The sequence below is a fragment of the Amblyomma mixtum genome, chromosome 3 (genome assembly GCF_055824585.1).
Source record: "Amblyomma mixtum isolate Tamu chromosome 3, ASM5582458v1, whole genome shotgun sequence".
NCBI classification, from domain to species: domain Eukaryota; kingdom Metazoa; phylum Arthropoda; class Arachnida; order Ixodida; family Ixodidae; genus Amblyomma; species Amblyomma mixtum.
The window spans coordinates 14,052,053-14,066,488 of NC_143014.1; the positions used below are offsets into that span (position 1 = coordinate 14,052,053).

The following is a 14,436-nucleotide window of genomic DNA, read 5'->3' on the forward strand; positions in this document are numbered from 1 at the left end:
CATATTTTCTTATAGTGCAAGATGCTGTCCATGGTTGGTGGAAAGAGCGTTCGTGCCATGACGACGAATGTTTTGAGGTTTCTTTTTCATGACTGCATTGGTGTCCTGTTCAGTCTGTATGCACAGAAAGGGAAAAGGCCCCTACTTAACACTGAGCTGTACGAAGTAATTGTAGGTAAGTGAGTCCCAAATTTGTGGTTGTTGAGCCTTCTCCTAGTGATTTGCCTGCTGTCAGCTCACTTTTTCATTTCATCATCAGCTTGACTACACCCACTACAGGACAAAGGCCTCTCCCGTATCTGCAGTTAACGCTGTCCTGTGCCAGCTGCGGCCACCGTATCCCCGCAAACTTCTTAATCTCATCCACCCGCCTAACTTTCTGCTGCCCCCTGCTACATTTGCCTTCTCTTGGAATCCACTCCGTCACCCTTAAGGACCAGCGGTTATCTTGCTTTCACAATACATGCCTGGCCTAAGCCCATTCCTTCTGGTTCTGGATTTCAAATAGGCTGTCATTAACCTGCGTTTGTTCCCCCACCCACTCTGCCCGCTTCCTGTATCTTAACGTTGCGCCTATCATTTTTCTTTCCATAGCTCGCTGCGTTGTCCTCAATTTAAGCTGAACCCTTTTTGTTAGCCTCCACGTTTTGCCCCAAAGGTGGGTGCTGGTAAGATAAAGCTGTTATATACTTCTGTCTTAGGGGATATTGGTAAGCTACCATTCATGATCTTAGAGTACCTGCGAAATGCGCTCCACCCCATTAACTCTCGTAGTTTAATTGGAACAGTGGTAAGTACCAATTTATGAATATTGCAATCCTACAAGGGATTTTCGCAGTGTAGGTACATGAATACAAAAAAATAGTTACAAGTATAGGTGTCAAAAGTTCAGGCAAGAAGTTCAGACATAAAATTAACAACATTAAACAAACCTTCCATAAGTCAGCATATTCCCTTACTGCTTTCGGTGCCTCGCTACCAGTTGTAAACGGCTCCTAGATTGTTGAGCATTACTTTAGTTTTCTGCATTTTAGTTTTTTGATCTACAGTTCTACCCTGCCCGTTTAAGTCATTAATCGTGCTTTGCAGTTCATCCCCTGAGTGAGTTAGCAAGGCAATGTCATCAGCGAATCGCAAATTACTTAGATGTTCTCCATTAACTCTTATCCCCAACTGTTTCCAATCCTGGCTTCGGAATACCTCCTGCAAACAGGCGGTCAAAAGCATTGGTGAGATCTTGTCACCCGGCCCAACACCTTTCCTTATTGGAATTTTATTGGTGACTTTATGGCTATGCAGTCAATAGATATCTTCCAGTGGTTCCACACCCCGATTCCATAATGCCTACATGACTGCCAAGGTTTTGACTGAGTCGAATGCTTTCTCTATGGAGGCTGTCTTTATGGGCTGGTTTTATTTTGCGCATTTCTATACGCACTTAATAGCATCATTAGAACAGCATACAAGGCGGCCCTTGGCCTGCCGGCATACGCCAACTTAGATCGACTGCTGAAGTTGGGAATTTTTAACACCCTCGCTGAGCTAATCGAAGCCCATAAGACGGCACAAGTGACCCGCTTGCCGCGCACTGCTGCGGGACGCGCATTTCTCGACAAACTCCGCATCAACCCCGCTGAGGAGGTATGTGCAACATCCCATTTATCAGTCGACATTACTAGCAGACTAGCTGTTAAACCAGTAGCCAAGAACATGCTGCCAGGCAGACACGATGCCCGCAGGAAAGCAAGGGCGCAGGCTCTTGAGAAACAGTACGAGACCGAACCACAAGCAGTGTACGTGGACGCAGCTGAACACATCAAAGGTGGAACTTACGTGGCATATGTATGGCCACTCGAAAGTCAGCCCTCGTTAACGCCACAACCTTTCGCGCTAGCTCTATACGCGAGGTAGAGGAAGTATATAGCTATAGGCACCCTGCGCATCTAACTCCAGCGCGACGCGCGCGCCACTGGCGGCGGCGCGCGCGTCCCTGTCAGGAAGGCGGGAGAAGCCGACAGCTCCCGCTGCGCTGCGCGCGCCGTCCCGAAGCAGTTTTGGGCGTCCTTACCGAGCAAAAAATGGCACATAACAACAGCAGGACACACTGCTGTGTTACAGGATGCAATAATGCGTATGTAAATTCGCCTGGGACAAGGTTTTGTGGATTTCCGACGCGACATTGGGAGACTGCCCGCCCTTCGCGACGGGCAACACGCACGCGCGGTTTCTGGTCTAGCAGTGGTCAAACCCGTGCAGAAGCTTACTTGACTCATGCATGGCTGTAAACAATATGTGGGCTCAAAAAGCCACGCCGAAACTCGCCCGCAGTCACACGTTAGGAAGAAGCCCAAATTTTGCGCTGCAAAGAATCGTTTACATTAGTTTCAGCTATGCGCGGAATCCTTGCTCACTTCCACTGCGCCTTGTCGTCCAGCGTCTTTTTCGACAGTAAAGGCACGTTTTCAGGGGCAATGGCAACATGCTCCAGATAAATCTTTGCCTCCGCGTTTGAACGACTGGGTGATAATTTTGTACAATAATCATAAATCCTAATGTCGAAGAATCAGGCCACTTGTACTAAATGCGTAGAAATTAAACAAACCTTGCAATGAAATTCTGCTTTTTGAGCACAAACTTTCTGCAAGAATCCTGCATGATATAGCCAGGATACCCCTTTTTTTGCAGAATCCCAGTCAAAAAGCTTCGTTTCCCGCAGGAGTTTTAGTGCGCGCAGGCGCCTCGACGCAGCTTGCATTCTCTTCTGCTTGCAAAAGATCGTTCATTGGACATTTCATATAACCAAAATACTGACGCACGTGTTGTAGCGATAATGGCCTGGCAGTTGCTGAAAAAAGAGAAAATATGAGTGGCAGATTACGCAATTGGTACATCATTTCAAGGCGTAGTTTGGACAGGGTATTCCACATCGAACACCGGAGGTGCGGCAAACGAGAATGTTATGAAGTCAGGTTTGCGCCGTTCGCTCAGAAACTGGAGTTTTCTAACTACCTTCAATGCTATGCCGCCTGGTCGTCTTTGAAAGTTCAGGGTAAGCCTTTCTAAATGCAGGAACACCCCAGGCTTGCAGGTGGCTCGGTTTGCAGAGCGTTTTACACCGCTCCAAAAGCACGGCAACGGCAGCAGCGTGTTTACATTTGCCTGCCTTGCAACTGCAGCTGGCGGCTACACGCTGTCTACGGGAAGATAGCTACATGATAGCTGACAGGTATTAGATAGAAATATTTCTTAGCGTTGATCTGATCGTTTTCAGTGGCGCAGTGATGCTTGTCAGCGCAATGCACCGGGGAGCTAGATACGCTCCCGTCGGACGACACCACCTGTTTCACATTGTGTGCATGGCCCGCTTCAAAAAGCTTCGTTCCTTTCCTGACGTTCGCTCTTCGAAAGAATTTTTCAGCCTCATGAATGAATAGGTCGAAATCCCGCCTCCACGAACAGCGGCAGCCGCTCGCATACGCCGTCCCTTCGCAGTCGCGGGGCGAGCTTTCCTGACAGGGACGAGGAACTGGCCGCGCGGGGGAGCTGAACGCAGCCTCGACGGTAGCGGTGCCTGGCGGGTGCAGGGTGCCTATAGCACTGGCCATCGCGGATCCGCGCACCAAAACTATCCTAAGCGACTATAAGAGCGCGCCATTCAAAATTTCGCCAAAAACTCGGTTAGCGCACTCGCAATGCAAATTCTGCGCAACCTAACTCTCGATCACAACATCAATCTCGGGTTCCGGCTCACGCGTAACTCCGGAAACGAGGCGGTTGACCGTCTAGCCCGAGGTTTAACCAACCGGGGGACGGAGACTTCTCGGGAAAGTACGCCCCCACGAGGCACCTCGCTCGTAAGCGGAGATTACAAACTTTTATCGCAAGCAAAGATGCACGTATCCCGCCCCTCACCCCGACCTGGACAGGGCGCAAGCCACGACGCTCAGACGCCTACAAACAGTATAAGCGTTGCAGGAACTTGTCTGTATCTCTTATGAGAAAAAGAAAAAAGGAATATTATTCATCACTGGTGAAACAGGCGCATGGAAATGCAAAAAAAATTTGGGATATAGTGAACGACGCAATCGGCTTGCGATCCAGTACAGCAACACTCCCTGAGACAGTTGACGAAGACACAGCAGAATCATTTAATACCTATTTTACCTCCATTGGGCCTACGGTTGCCGCGCAGGTTCATGCTGACGCACCTACGGCGAAGATGCCGGAACGTGTTAACAACAGTTTTGCTTTGCCTGACATAGACATAGAAGAAATAACCACTGCAGTCGGCAGCCTTTCAGCCGGCAAGGCGGCAGGACCTGATGCAATACCCGTTAGACTGATAAAAAACAACATTGATATACTAGCGATCCATCTACTACACATCTTTAACCATTCATTGGCAAATGGAATATATCCTGACGAGCTGAAGGTTGCAAGGGTTGTACCTATTTATAAAGGCGGTGAGCGATCTGATCCGCGAAACTACAGACCAATATCGGTATTAAATGCAATTAATACAGTTTTTGAAAAGGTTCTTTGTAAACGCATACAAAATTTTCTAAATAAATATAACATTATATGTCATAATCAGCATGGCTTCAGGCCCCAAAGGTCAACGTCATCCGCAGTTCTTGTTCTTTCACAACTTATAAATTCTGCACTGCATAATAATAAGCTGGCCATAGTAGTATATTTAGACATATCAAAAGCTTTCGATACGGTTGATCAGACAATACTACAACAGAAATTGGAAACCTACGGTTTAAGAGGGAAAATTTGTGATCTAATTAGAAGCTATTTTACAGGACGGAAACAATATGTTGTCGTGAACAATTTAGCCTCACTACCACAAAGCATTAATCTAGGTGTGCCTCAGGGCTCCGTGCTTGGGCCGCTATTCTTTTCCCTGTATATTAATGACCTTCCATCAATGCTGAAATATTCGAAAGCTGTAATATATGCCGATGACACTGCATTACTTTTTACAGGGGAAAATTTAGAGGCACTTAAATGTATAATTAATGAAGAGCTTAGTGAAGTTTCGCAGTGGTTTAAAAGTAATCGGCTAACCCTTAACACTGAGAAAATAAAGTACACCGTGTTTCACTCGCGCAGGAAGAACATGAACTACGAACATATATCTCTAACTATCGACAACACGACTCTGCTGAGGGTGCCTCAATACAAGTATCTAGGTGTCCTGTTCGCGTCTGATATGCACTGGAAAGAACAAATTAATAATATTTGCTCCAAATTAGCCTATGGTTGTCATATTTTACTAAAGGCCAGGGACTGCTTTGATCTTCCAATTCTACGCATTCTGTATTTCGCCTTTGTGCACAGTCAATTATCTTATTGCCTGGAAGCATGGGGTGGTACATATAAAACATATCTAGATCCTGTTTCTCGCCTTCAAAAACGAGCTATTCGTATGATAACTTATTCAAATAATACATACCCCAGCAGGCCACTCTTTCAGCAGCTTCGTATCTTACCCCTATCAATGGCATATAAACTGAAGATAGCTGAAATAGTAAACAATGTAATAAAATCTAACAACCCCCTGCCCCTTAGTTTATTTAGATTACCAATGAAACAAACAAGAGCTGCAACCAACAATCTATTTAATTTACCACCTTGTTACAATATGTACGGCCGAAGACTCCTAGAATACAGCGGAGCCCATGTGTGGAATGAAATCCCTAATGAAGTTAAAGAAAAAAATAACTTTTCGGCATCTTTAAAACACTATTTAATTTCCACGGAAATGTAGGAATGAATTCAATTGTGTGTGTTAATCTTGAAGTTTTTTTTATTTTACACGTTCTGCAGTAATATTGTACTTGTTTTGTATTTGGACCCCTCACTAGCCGTAAAGGCTATGGGTCCAAACAACAGTTTGTGTACTGTTTCTGAGAATAAATAAAGAAAAAATTCAAAAAAAAGAAAAAAAAAAGGCCATTCTTAGCCTCTCTCGATTATATCTAATCACAAACGGTGAATATATGACCCTGCATGCCCGCACTGCGGTGACGGCACGCAGCCACCCAAGACCATATTTTATGGGAATGCGCTAGCAAACCCCCTCCGACGACACTTTTGCCAGCTCCCTCAGCGGAGGAATGGGACTTGGCCAGTTCAAGAAAAACAACGCAACTGGCCCTCATCACACGAGCTCCAGAGGTCGCCCCCGACTGGAGGCCACCCTGGACTCGCCCCCGCCCCAACTAATCCCTTCCATTTTTGTGGCAATAAAGTTGTAACCGCCACCACCTGGACGAAATTCGTTGTGTGCGAACTCCGCCTCATTGCCTCAAGCCATGGCCGCGGCCCCGCCTGAGCTCATTCGCTTTAAAAACATTTCAACTAAATATAAGAACAAAACCTAACAGTTGTATTATTATAGGTGAGTATTTGAGATGTAACTGAATATTTTAAAAGTTTGTCGATTGTATGCGCCCTTTTGTTTAAATATGTTATCACGTGGTTACCATGCACATACTTCTGTACGTGTCAACAGCGATCTAGCCCCTCTACCATAGAGCTAATATGCTCTCTACTACAGTTCACTGTACCTCTACCTCGTTGTTGGCACGCGCGTCACCAGGCGCGGCCAATTTGAAATCATACCTTCCGTGACGTCACACTGAATTTTCCTCCTCCGGTGCTTTGAGCAGAAGCACAAAATTCACTCGTAACTAAAGGGAATTGCGCCACTTTTTGAAACTTCCACGAAATTCTAGGATTCAAATCTATGAGGCTGTAGGTAAAGCATGCCAAAAGTTTTTGCGCTAGCATTTAAAATAGTGACGTAATCGACGATTGAAATTTAGGCTTCTCCTCAAAGCACCAGAAGAGTGTGGGGAAGCTCGGTGCGACGTCACGGAAGGTAAGGTTTCAAATTACTGCTGCCGTCAATCACACCCTGTCATGCCTCGTTGTATGCTGACAAACAACGCTCAGTGGGCTTTACCTTCGGTGGCGTTGGTTTTTTCCTTCAAAGCGAGCGTTCATGCATTCGAAATGTACCGGTACCTTCGATGACGTAATAATGCGCAATCCCTCCATTTGGCGCTATACGCTGGGGAGAAGTTTGAAGACCGTCATGATTTTAATCAGTGATTAGTACGTCACCGTTTCAAATGCTAGCCCAAAAGAACTTCGCATACTTTACCTGCAAGTCTGACACATTCCAGCCTTGTCGATTTCCAAGACCTTATGCAGTTGCCCCACTCTGCTGTGTTTCTGTAGATGTGGAATGCATATAGAGCTTGATCAAGGTAATCACTATAGCTTGCAATTGGATTTTCACACCGTGCTCGTTCTTACGAAGACTGCATAAACCTCGGATGCACCTTTATATTCCTGGGATTACGAAGAAAAGTGATATATAATTGGCTGCCCACAAACAAATGGATAACGTTGGAACTTGTGCATTATAACCAGAGTCACCGTATGCATGTCTGTACAGATGGTCCAGTTAACTCAACCAGTTCCGCTGGGTACGTGGTGATCCCGGCAAGGTAGTACATATCTTGAGGAAGGTAAAGACGACCTGCCACACTTCCTCAGCTGGTGTGGAACTAGCTGCCCTTCGGGCTGCGGTTGAGTTCTTCAGCCAAGGACCTCCATATGAATGATCAGTTCCAAAGCAGCCCTTCCAAGACCTGCAGCTTCCCCACGCCGCGGGTCGCATGAACGACTGGTTGCAGAGATTCGCGAGGTGTATCGTGCGCCATATCGAAAAGTCATATCATTTTTCAATGCCCGCCAGGACAATGTGGTAACAAAGGAAACCACCACGCGGATGAAGCTACCCGATGTGCCCAGAATGACGGAGTTCCAAGCCTGACGCAGCGTGTGAACGCAGGCTGTCGCTGGAGCTCACACTTTCAGCGTGGAAAACTGGCCAGTTTTTCAGCCGTCGCTTCAGAGTACTGCAACCTGGACTGCACCTTCGTCTTCCCCATACAATACCGTGTCGCGAAACAACATTGCTGTGCCGTCTATGGTTCTGTATTGCATTTGCAAAGCAATACACGTTCCGGATTTCAACCCTGCCTGTGAATTAAGATGTGGCTGTGAGGTGACAATTGAGCATCTGCTGTGCTGGTGTCCAGCTCTGGCGACCGAAAGAAATACGCTGTGTTGTGCCCTGGACCGCCGATCGATCCTTGCCATTTAACACAGGACGAGATGCTGGGACCGCGTACAAAGCACTGTTTTGCTTCCCGAGAGCAACTGGCTTGAGGCAGCGTAATTATAAGGGACTATCTGTGACCATGCCCCTCGTCCATTCTCCCTTCTCAATCCCAACTTCCCTCTTCCCCTATGCAGAGTAGCCAACCAGAACACCCTTCCGGTAAACATCCCTGCCTTCTCTCTTCCTCATTATACCGGGTGTTTCAGCAAACAATTTCAAAAATTTTCATCAATAGGCTTTTCGGGGTAAAAATATGGGTTTTGCGGCACAGTATTACCAGTTTTGGCAGACACCAGAAAACTGGTGAATCGTCTTAAGTAGTAAGCTGGTTAACCAATTATTATAATTAACTTCTTAACTAGCTGACTTGGGTGCCTAGTTGCAATTAGAGATTTGTAGCCGGTCTTTAGTAATAGCCATATCAGTTTTTAGAAATTAGAAAACGCAGTTACCCTTGGCACTGTGGCTCGACAAAATTTGGCTTTTTTCGACTAGTTACGTGCACTGGAGGGGTTTCTTTCCCTGCATAATTTCGAAAACCTATGTATTTTCGCACGATGCAGCCAGATTTTCTCCAGTCACAGTAGCGAGGGTAACTGACCGGCTACAAATCTCTAATTGCAACTAGGTGCCTAACTGTACTAGTTGAAAAGTTAATTATTAAAAATTAGTTAACCAGCTCACTACTTAAGACAATAAACCGCTTTTCTGGTGTCCCCCAACACTGGTAACACTGTGCCGCAAGCACCATATTTTTACCCCAAAAAGCCTATTTATAAAAAGTTTGGAATATGTTCACTGAAACACCCGGTGTTTGTGTGTGTGTGCATCAGTCTTTTCTTCTTTTGTGGCTAATAAAAAGAGCCATCATCTAGTTGTCTGAGGCCCTCGCAGATGTAATTAGATGTACTCATAATCACTATAGCACTGCCTTTCCCGGCTTTATATTAATTTCAGAGGATGTCACCAATCTTTTTACTCCTTCAGATTCGTCTACAGATAAATTGTGGCTGAAAGGAACTTTATACGCTTCTAGTATACGGACTGCCAAAAGTACCTTCACTTTCACAGCAGCCATGTAAAACTAGCATTCCCTACAGCCAGGCCATCAGCTTTAAAAGAACATGCTCATAGCCATGGGCGGTTTACACGAATTTGTCGATTCGCAGCCACCTTGCAAGCGATGAGTCCTCATGTAGCTTCTAGAAGAACGAATAGAAGATATCTCTGCGCTAAGAACGTGGCTGAACAAACGGGACAGATGGCTTAGCGGCAACATGCAAAACGAAATATTCAAAATAATGGTGCACAGTGTCCAGAGAATGTTTGTCGACAAAGTCACCCAGTCACCATTCTACGCCATCATGGCCATCGCGTCAAGAACAGTTTTCAATGTGCGTAAGGTATACGTTTATCCTGACACGCTTGATGTGCATGACGCGTTCTTAGGCATATACAACCCATCTACAACCCACAAAAGCAGCAAAATAATTCCAACGATCAAAGACGTCCTGATCAGGCTGTCTCTTGGTTTCCACAACCTCCGGGGACATTGTTTTGATGGTGCTGCCAACATATCTGGGTAGATTAGCGGGGTATCGAAACTAATCAAAGATGAGCAGGTGAAATCAAGATAAGTTCCCTGCTGTAATCACTCCCTCGACCTTGCACTTCAGGAGGCGGGCCGCAACCCTGAACTCATTTGTACCATATTAATGATTGTGAATGACTTGTCCAACACAATACCGAATTCGGCAAAGAGAAAGTCAATATACACTGGTATTGTGTCAACTCTGTGCCAGTCAGAATGCGAGATGGACATTCCGGTGAAGCAACTGTTGCCCAAACTGTTGGTCCGTACACGTCAAGTCCATGTCGAGGTTCTCGGATAATTATGATCGGATATAAATCACTCTCGTGGAGATCCTTAAAGGGAAGACTTCTAGTCGAGACGATCGCTGCACTGCATTCCCGGGCTATTTAAAACGCCTGCAGTGGTTCCAGACGATGTTTTATTTAATTGCATCCATCAAGTTCTTCGGTCCTTGCGAGGAACTCGCCTGTACACTTCAGAGCTCCTGTTGCTCTGCGGCTGCATCCATTAAGTCGGCCGACGTGCGCGAGTTTACGCTGAGAAAGCTGTGCAGCGATGATGCCTTCGATGAGGTTTTTCTTCTTGCACCTGCCAAAGCCGAGAAACTTGGACCCGGACTCCCTTCCAAAACGAAGAAAAAAAGGCCACCAAAGAGTACAAGCCGTCCTGTTTTAGCCAGGAAAGATGCGCTGAGGAATGATTTCTTTGAGCTGGTCGATACGGCAGCGGAAATCCACAGGAGATTCGCGCAACCTGGAATCGACAAGCTTGTTCGTCTAGAGGCCAAGGGGAAGCCTCCCTCTACCACAGTCTCCTCCCCTCGGACGTCCCCTGGCTGGCTGCAATCACTTCAGAGCAGGAACCATCTGAGAAGTTCATGTACTGTTGAAGGATCAAGCTCAGGACGTGAAACCAATTTTCGAATAAGTTTTCAAATCCTTCTGTGCCGAGCGACGTCTTTCGAAGCACAATAGTGCCACAGGAAAGGTTGACTCGTCTACTCCTATTGCACGTGCACTGACAGCCGACAAACTTTGAGCTTAGACTCCGCAATTCAGACATTTGTTGCACGCACCGCGGAAAGGAAGTCCACGTTTGACACAGCACGACGGTGAAATGCACATTTGTGTTTGTGCGAATTTTGACCAATTCTAACATCACAAAGGAGTGTATATTTTAAGTCTGGACTGAATATGTTGTGCTGTGCTGGGTTTTATGAGACATAGGCAGCTAAGGCTATCATGCGCCAAACACAAGTTTTAATAAGTCTGTTTGGTATGAGAAAGTTTAAAGATTATTTTGTGCCACTACAGCAAGTTTAGGACGTTTGCATCTTTTAGGAACGAAACAAGAGGTTTTGACTAGTGAATTTTCTCCTAGGAGTAAGCAAGGGTGTAATGGGATGTGCTGTTCATAAAATTGAATTGAATTGCATTTTATTTTGGACTGTCAAAAATCCTGGAGCCCGGAGCCCTTAGCAAAAAAGTGGATGTGCTTAAAATGCATTTCAAACATACTGTATTAATTTCATATTTATTTCGGATTTTTTTGTCTCTATGCTTAAACTGCAATACAAATGCTTTCTAAGTATACTAGGAATAATATTTTGAATGGTCTTTAAAATACGTGAAAAGTACATTTTTGCCCACTTAGCATATTTATAATGCATTAAAAATATATTCACTTCAGCTTAAAAAGTTCTACTGGTCGGCTTCACAGAATGAGTTGAGTTAATGCTTCATTCAACTGCAGAACATATTGTACAGGCGTAGTTATCATCAATCATGATGTACATGAGATTATAAGGTCATCACGTGACAGAATGGGAACAGCAAAGATACCTACACAGCAAATCATGACGGAAGTGTCGTAGCAAACAAGCGCTCCGACAAGCACCTTGCTTGGCTTGCCTTATATATACCCACCGAGAGCGACGCACTATATATTGCCCAGTGAGGCGTTTTTTGCGCAAAGACTGTGGCCCCCAAATTATCCCAGAAGCGCCCTACTAGTCTCGTTCGAATCTGGGGGCGATCTAGAACCGAATTGCTAGTCGAAACTTGCGTCAGAAATAAGTCAGGAGTCGAACAGTCAACGAACAGATACACGGGCGTCTAAGGGAGCCGGTCGGCCTTGATGGTCGTGGTCCTTCTCGCTGGCATATTCGGGCCTGGAAGTACCCAAGGCGCCTTTGCCGGTATAATGCTAACACATTCTCCGCACGTAGTGTAAATAAGTGGTGATTACCTTCCTGCTAGAAGTTACCATAAACGAAAGGACGACAGGAAAGCGAGAGTTTTCACTGTTCCCTGAAACGTCATTTCGAGCCTTAGATTGTTCCATGGTAGCTTGGAGTGTAATGCAAATATTGTCACGTTGTAGTGACGGCAATCCATCAGTCAGGAAAACAGCAACAAGCCTTGCAAACGAAGCTCTTTATTTGGGCTGACTTGCGCCCGCAAAAGAACTGAATCACTCGGCGGTGGCGTAAGCAACAAACGTGCTCGTCGGTTGTTGAACTACGAATGTCCGCAGCTCGCGGCATCGCTCAATTTAAAGCCAGCAAGGAAACTTCCAGATAACAGGACAAGATCATCTACAGTAATCTGGAAAAACCTAGATGCAGCCTTTCATGGCTGCGATCAATTGAGATTAGTCTGGTCGCTTGTCGCGTCACGAAAAAAAGTGATAACAACCCTTTCCTGCAGCCTTGAGCGTGAACGAACAAACACTACGATACGTGGCAATATGTTTACGCGGACTGCCCATTAGTTACAATTAAATTATACTTGGACGTATTAATTGCGTATTTACGAAAGTACACTTTAAATACATTGCCAACACCAAAATGTGATTTCCTGAAATTCGATTTCGAGCATTAGGTTGTTTAACAGCAGCTTGAAGTGTGCTGCAAATATGCTAAGGCGGACTGCCAATTTGCTAGAATTTAAATTTTTATGATTTGATTTTATGGGGTTTAACGTCCCAAAGTGACTCGGGCTATGAGAGACGCCGTAGTGAGGGGCTCCGGAAATTCCGACCACCTGGGGTTCTTTAACGTGCACTGACATCGCACAGTACACGGGCCTCTAGAATTTCGCCTCCATCGAAATTCAACCACCGCGGCCGGGATCGCACCCGCGTCTTTCGGGTGAGCAGCCTGAAGCCTCAACCTTTGATGGAGGCTTTGCGCACCTTCTCCGTCCACGTGCGGCTGCCTTGCAAGCGGTTGGTTTGAGTTGCCTCAAGTGCTACTCGGTCTATTTCTTTTCAACACACAACCTTAGTGAAAACATGTGCAGTCATAAAAGAAAATTCCTCACAAGTAACATGCGTTTATTACGGTTCTGCTTCAGAGATCTGGCCTTCCTCCTCATCCAGCAGCATCTCCACTTCTTTGCGCAAGTCAGCTGCCAGTTCTCCAGCGAGGAAGCAGTAGTGCAGGCTGGCTCTCTTGTTCCCTAAGGAATGCAGGTACCTAGCGTAGTCCAACCACACGTTTTGGCAGAGGCTTGCTGCACGCTTGTCAAGGATGAAAGCAGCAGTGAGCAAAGCAACAGGAAGGGGGAAAGAGGAGAAGGCCTTCATCAGCGTCTGCGGTTCTCGTCCGCGCGATGCTGCCACTGAAATGAGTGCTGGATAACAAGATACACGCATGCAGCGGTCAACAGAGCGACAAACTTGCACCAATGACGCGAAGAGCAGTAAACGAAAACTAGAACAATGCAGTTGGGTAAAAAAGGGTTTGGAAACGTACAACGCTCATAGAAAACCAATGTCTGAGAAAGACCTTTGTAGCATCGTGTGCCTAATTTAGTGATATACATCACAATCCTATCATGTGAGTGTTGCGCGGTAATAAATTTACAACACCGCTGGAGAATCTGTTGTGGCGCTGCACAGCACGACCTATTTTAGGCACAGAAGTTCAGTGCGGTGCTGGAAACCTCTGGAGTCATGTCGCACATATTTCCTGCACGCTGATAAAGGGATTAACCATACCTCTGCCAAGCACCCGACCCCAGTCGGCAGAAGAAGCGCAGCTCTGCTGCTTGCCACTAGAAAGCAGAAATCTCCAGCGTTGCACCCAACTTCTGCCTGCAGGACGAGCCTTAGTGAAGGAGTTATTGCGTAGCTGATTTCCAGGCTGCTGCAAGAGCATCTTTTCGCGTGCCATAGCAACGCCAAGCTTTCCATGCACCCGAAGCGGATCACTGCGGTTAGCATGAAACACAGGCGGCGCTGAGGACGTAGAGAGCATCTGCCACTGATCGCCTCTAGGGTGCTGGATGGCGAATCAGGCGCCTGAAGAAGTGAAGCCACCAGAAATAATTGGCCCTGTCCTGGAAGTCAGCCTTTGGCAGTGCACGAAATGGGTCACTGTTTTTCACCTGGATGATGGCCCGCACGTGCAACGCGCTTTTCACAGCGGTTGAACTAAACGACGCGCAGCGCCGATGCCGCTCAGCACCCGGGCCCGACGGGGTCACCAACTTGGACACGGAGCAACATCAGGATCTCGCGTGGCAACTGTGGGGGGAGTGGCACACAGCCCATGAAGCTCAGCGGATACCAGCCAGTGGCGCTAATGGAGTACATGGCACTGCTGTAGAGCCCGAGCGCTATGTCTTTCTTA

The 14,436-nt window shown here is 46.4% G+C and overlaps 1 protein-coding gene across 6 annotated transcripts in view; it reads right to left on the minus strand.

Annotated features, from left to right (window-relative positions):
• Nucleotides 1–13,119: 13,119 nt before the first annotated feature.
• The window catches only part of LOC149349277 (WD repeat-containing protein 11-like), a 222,502-nt gene continuing 221,185 nt past the window's right edge, over nt 13,120–14,436 (minus strand). For all 6 annotated transcript variants that reach the window (XM_089578206.1, XM_089578208.1, XM_089578205.1 and 3 more), the window contains one exon: nt 13,120–13,315. In XM_089578206.1, coding sequence (XP_089434332.1) covers nt 13,140–13,315 — 176 coding nt within the window. In that variant the 3' untranslated portion in view covers nt 13,120–13,139. The remainder of the gene's footprint in view (nt 13,316–14,436) is intronic.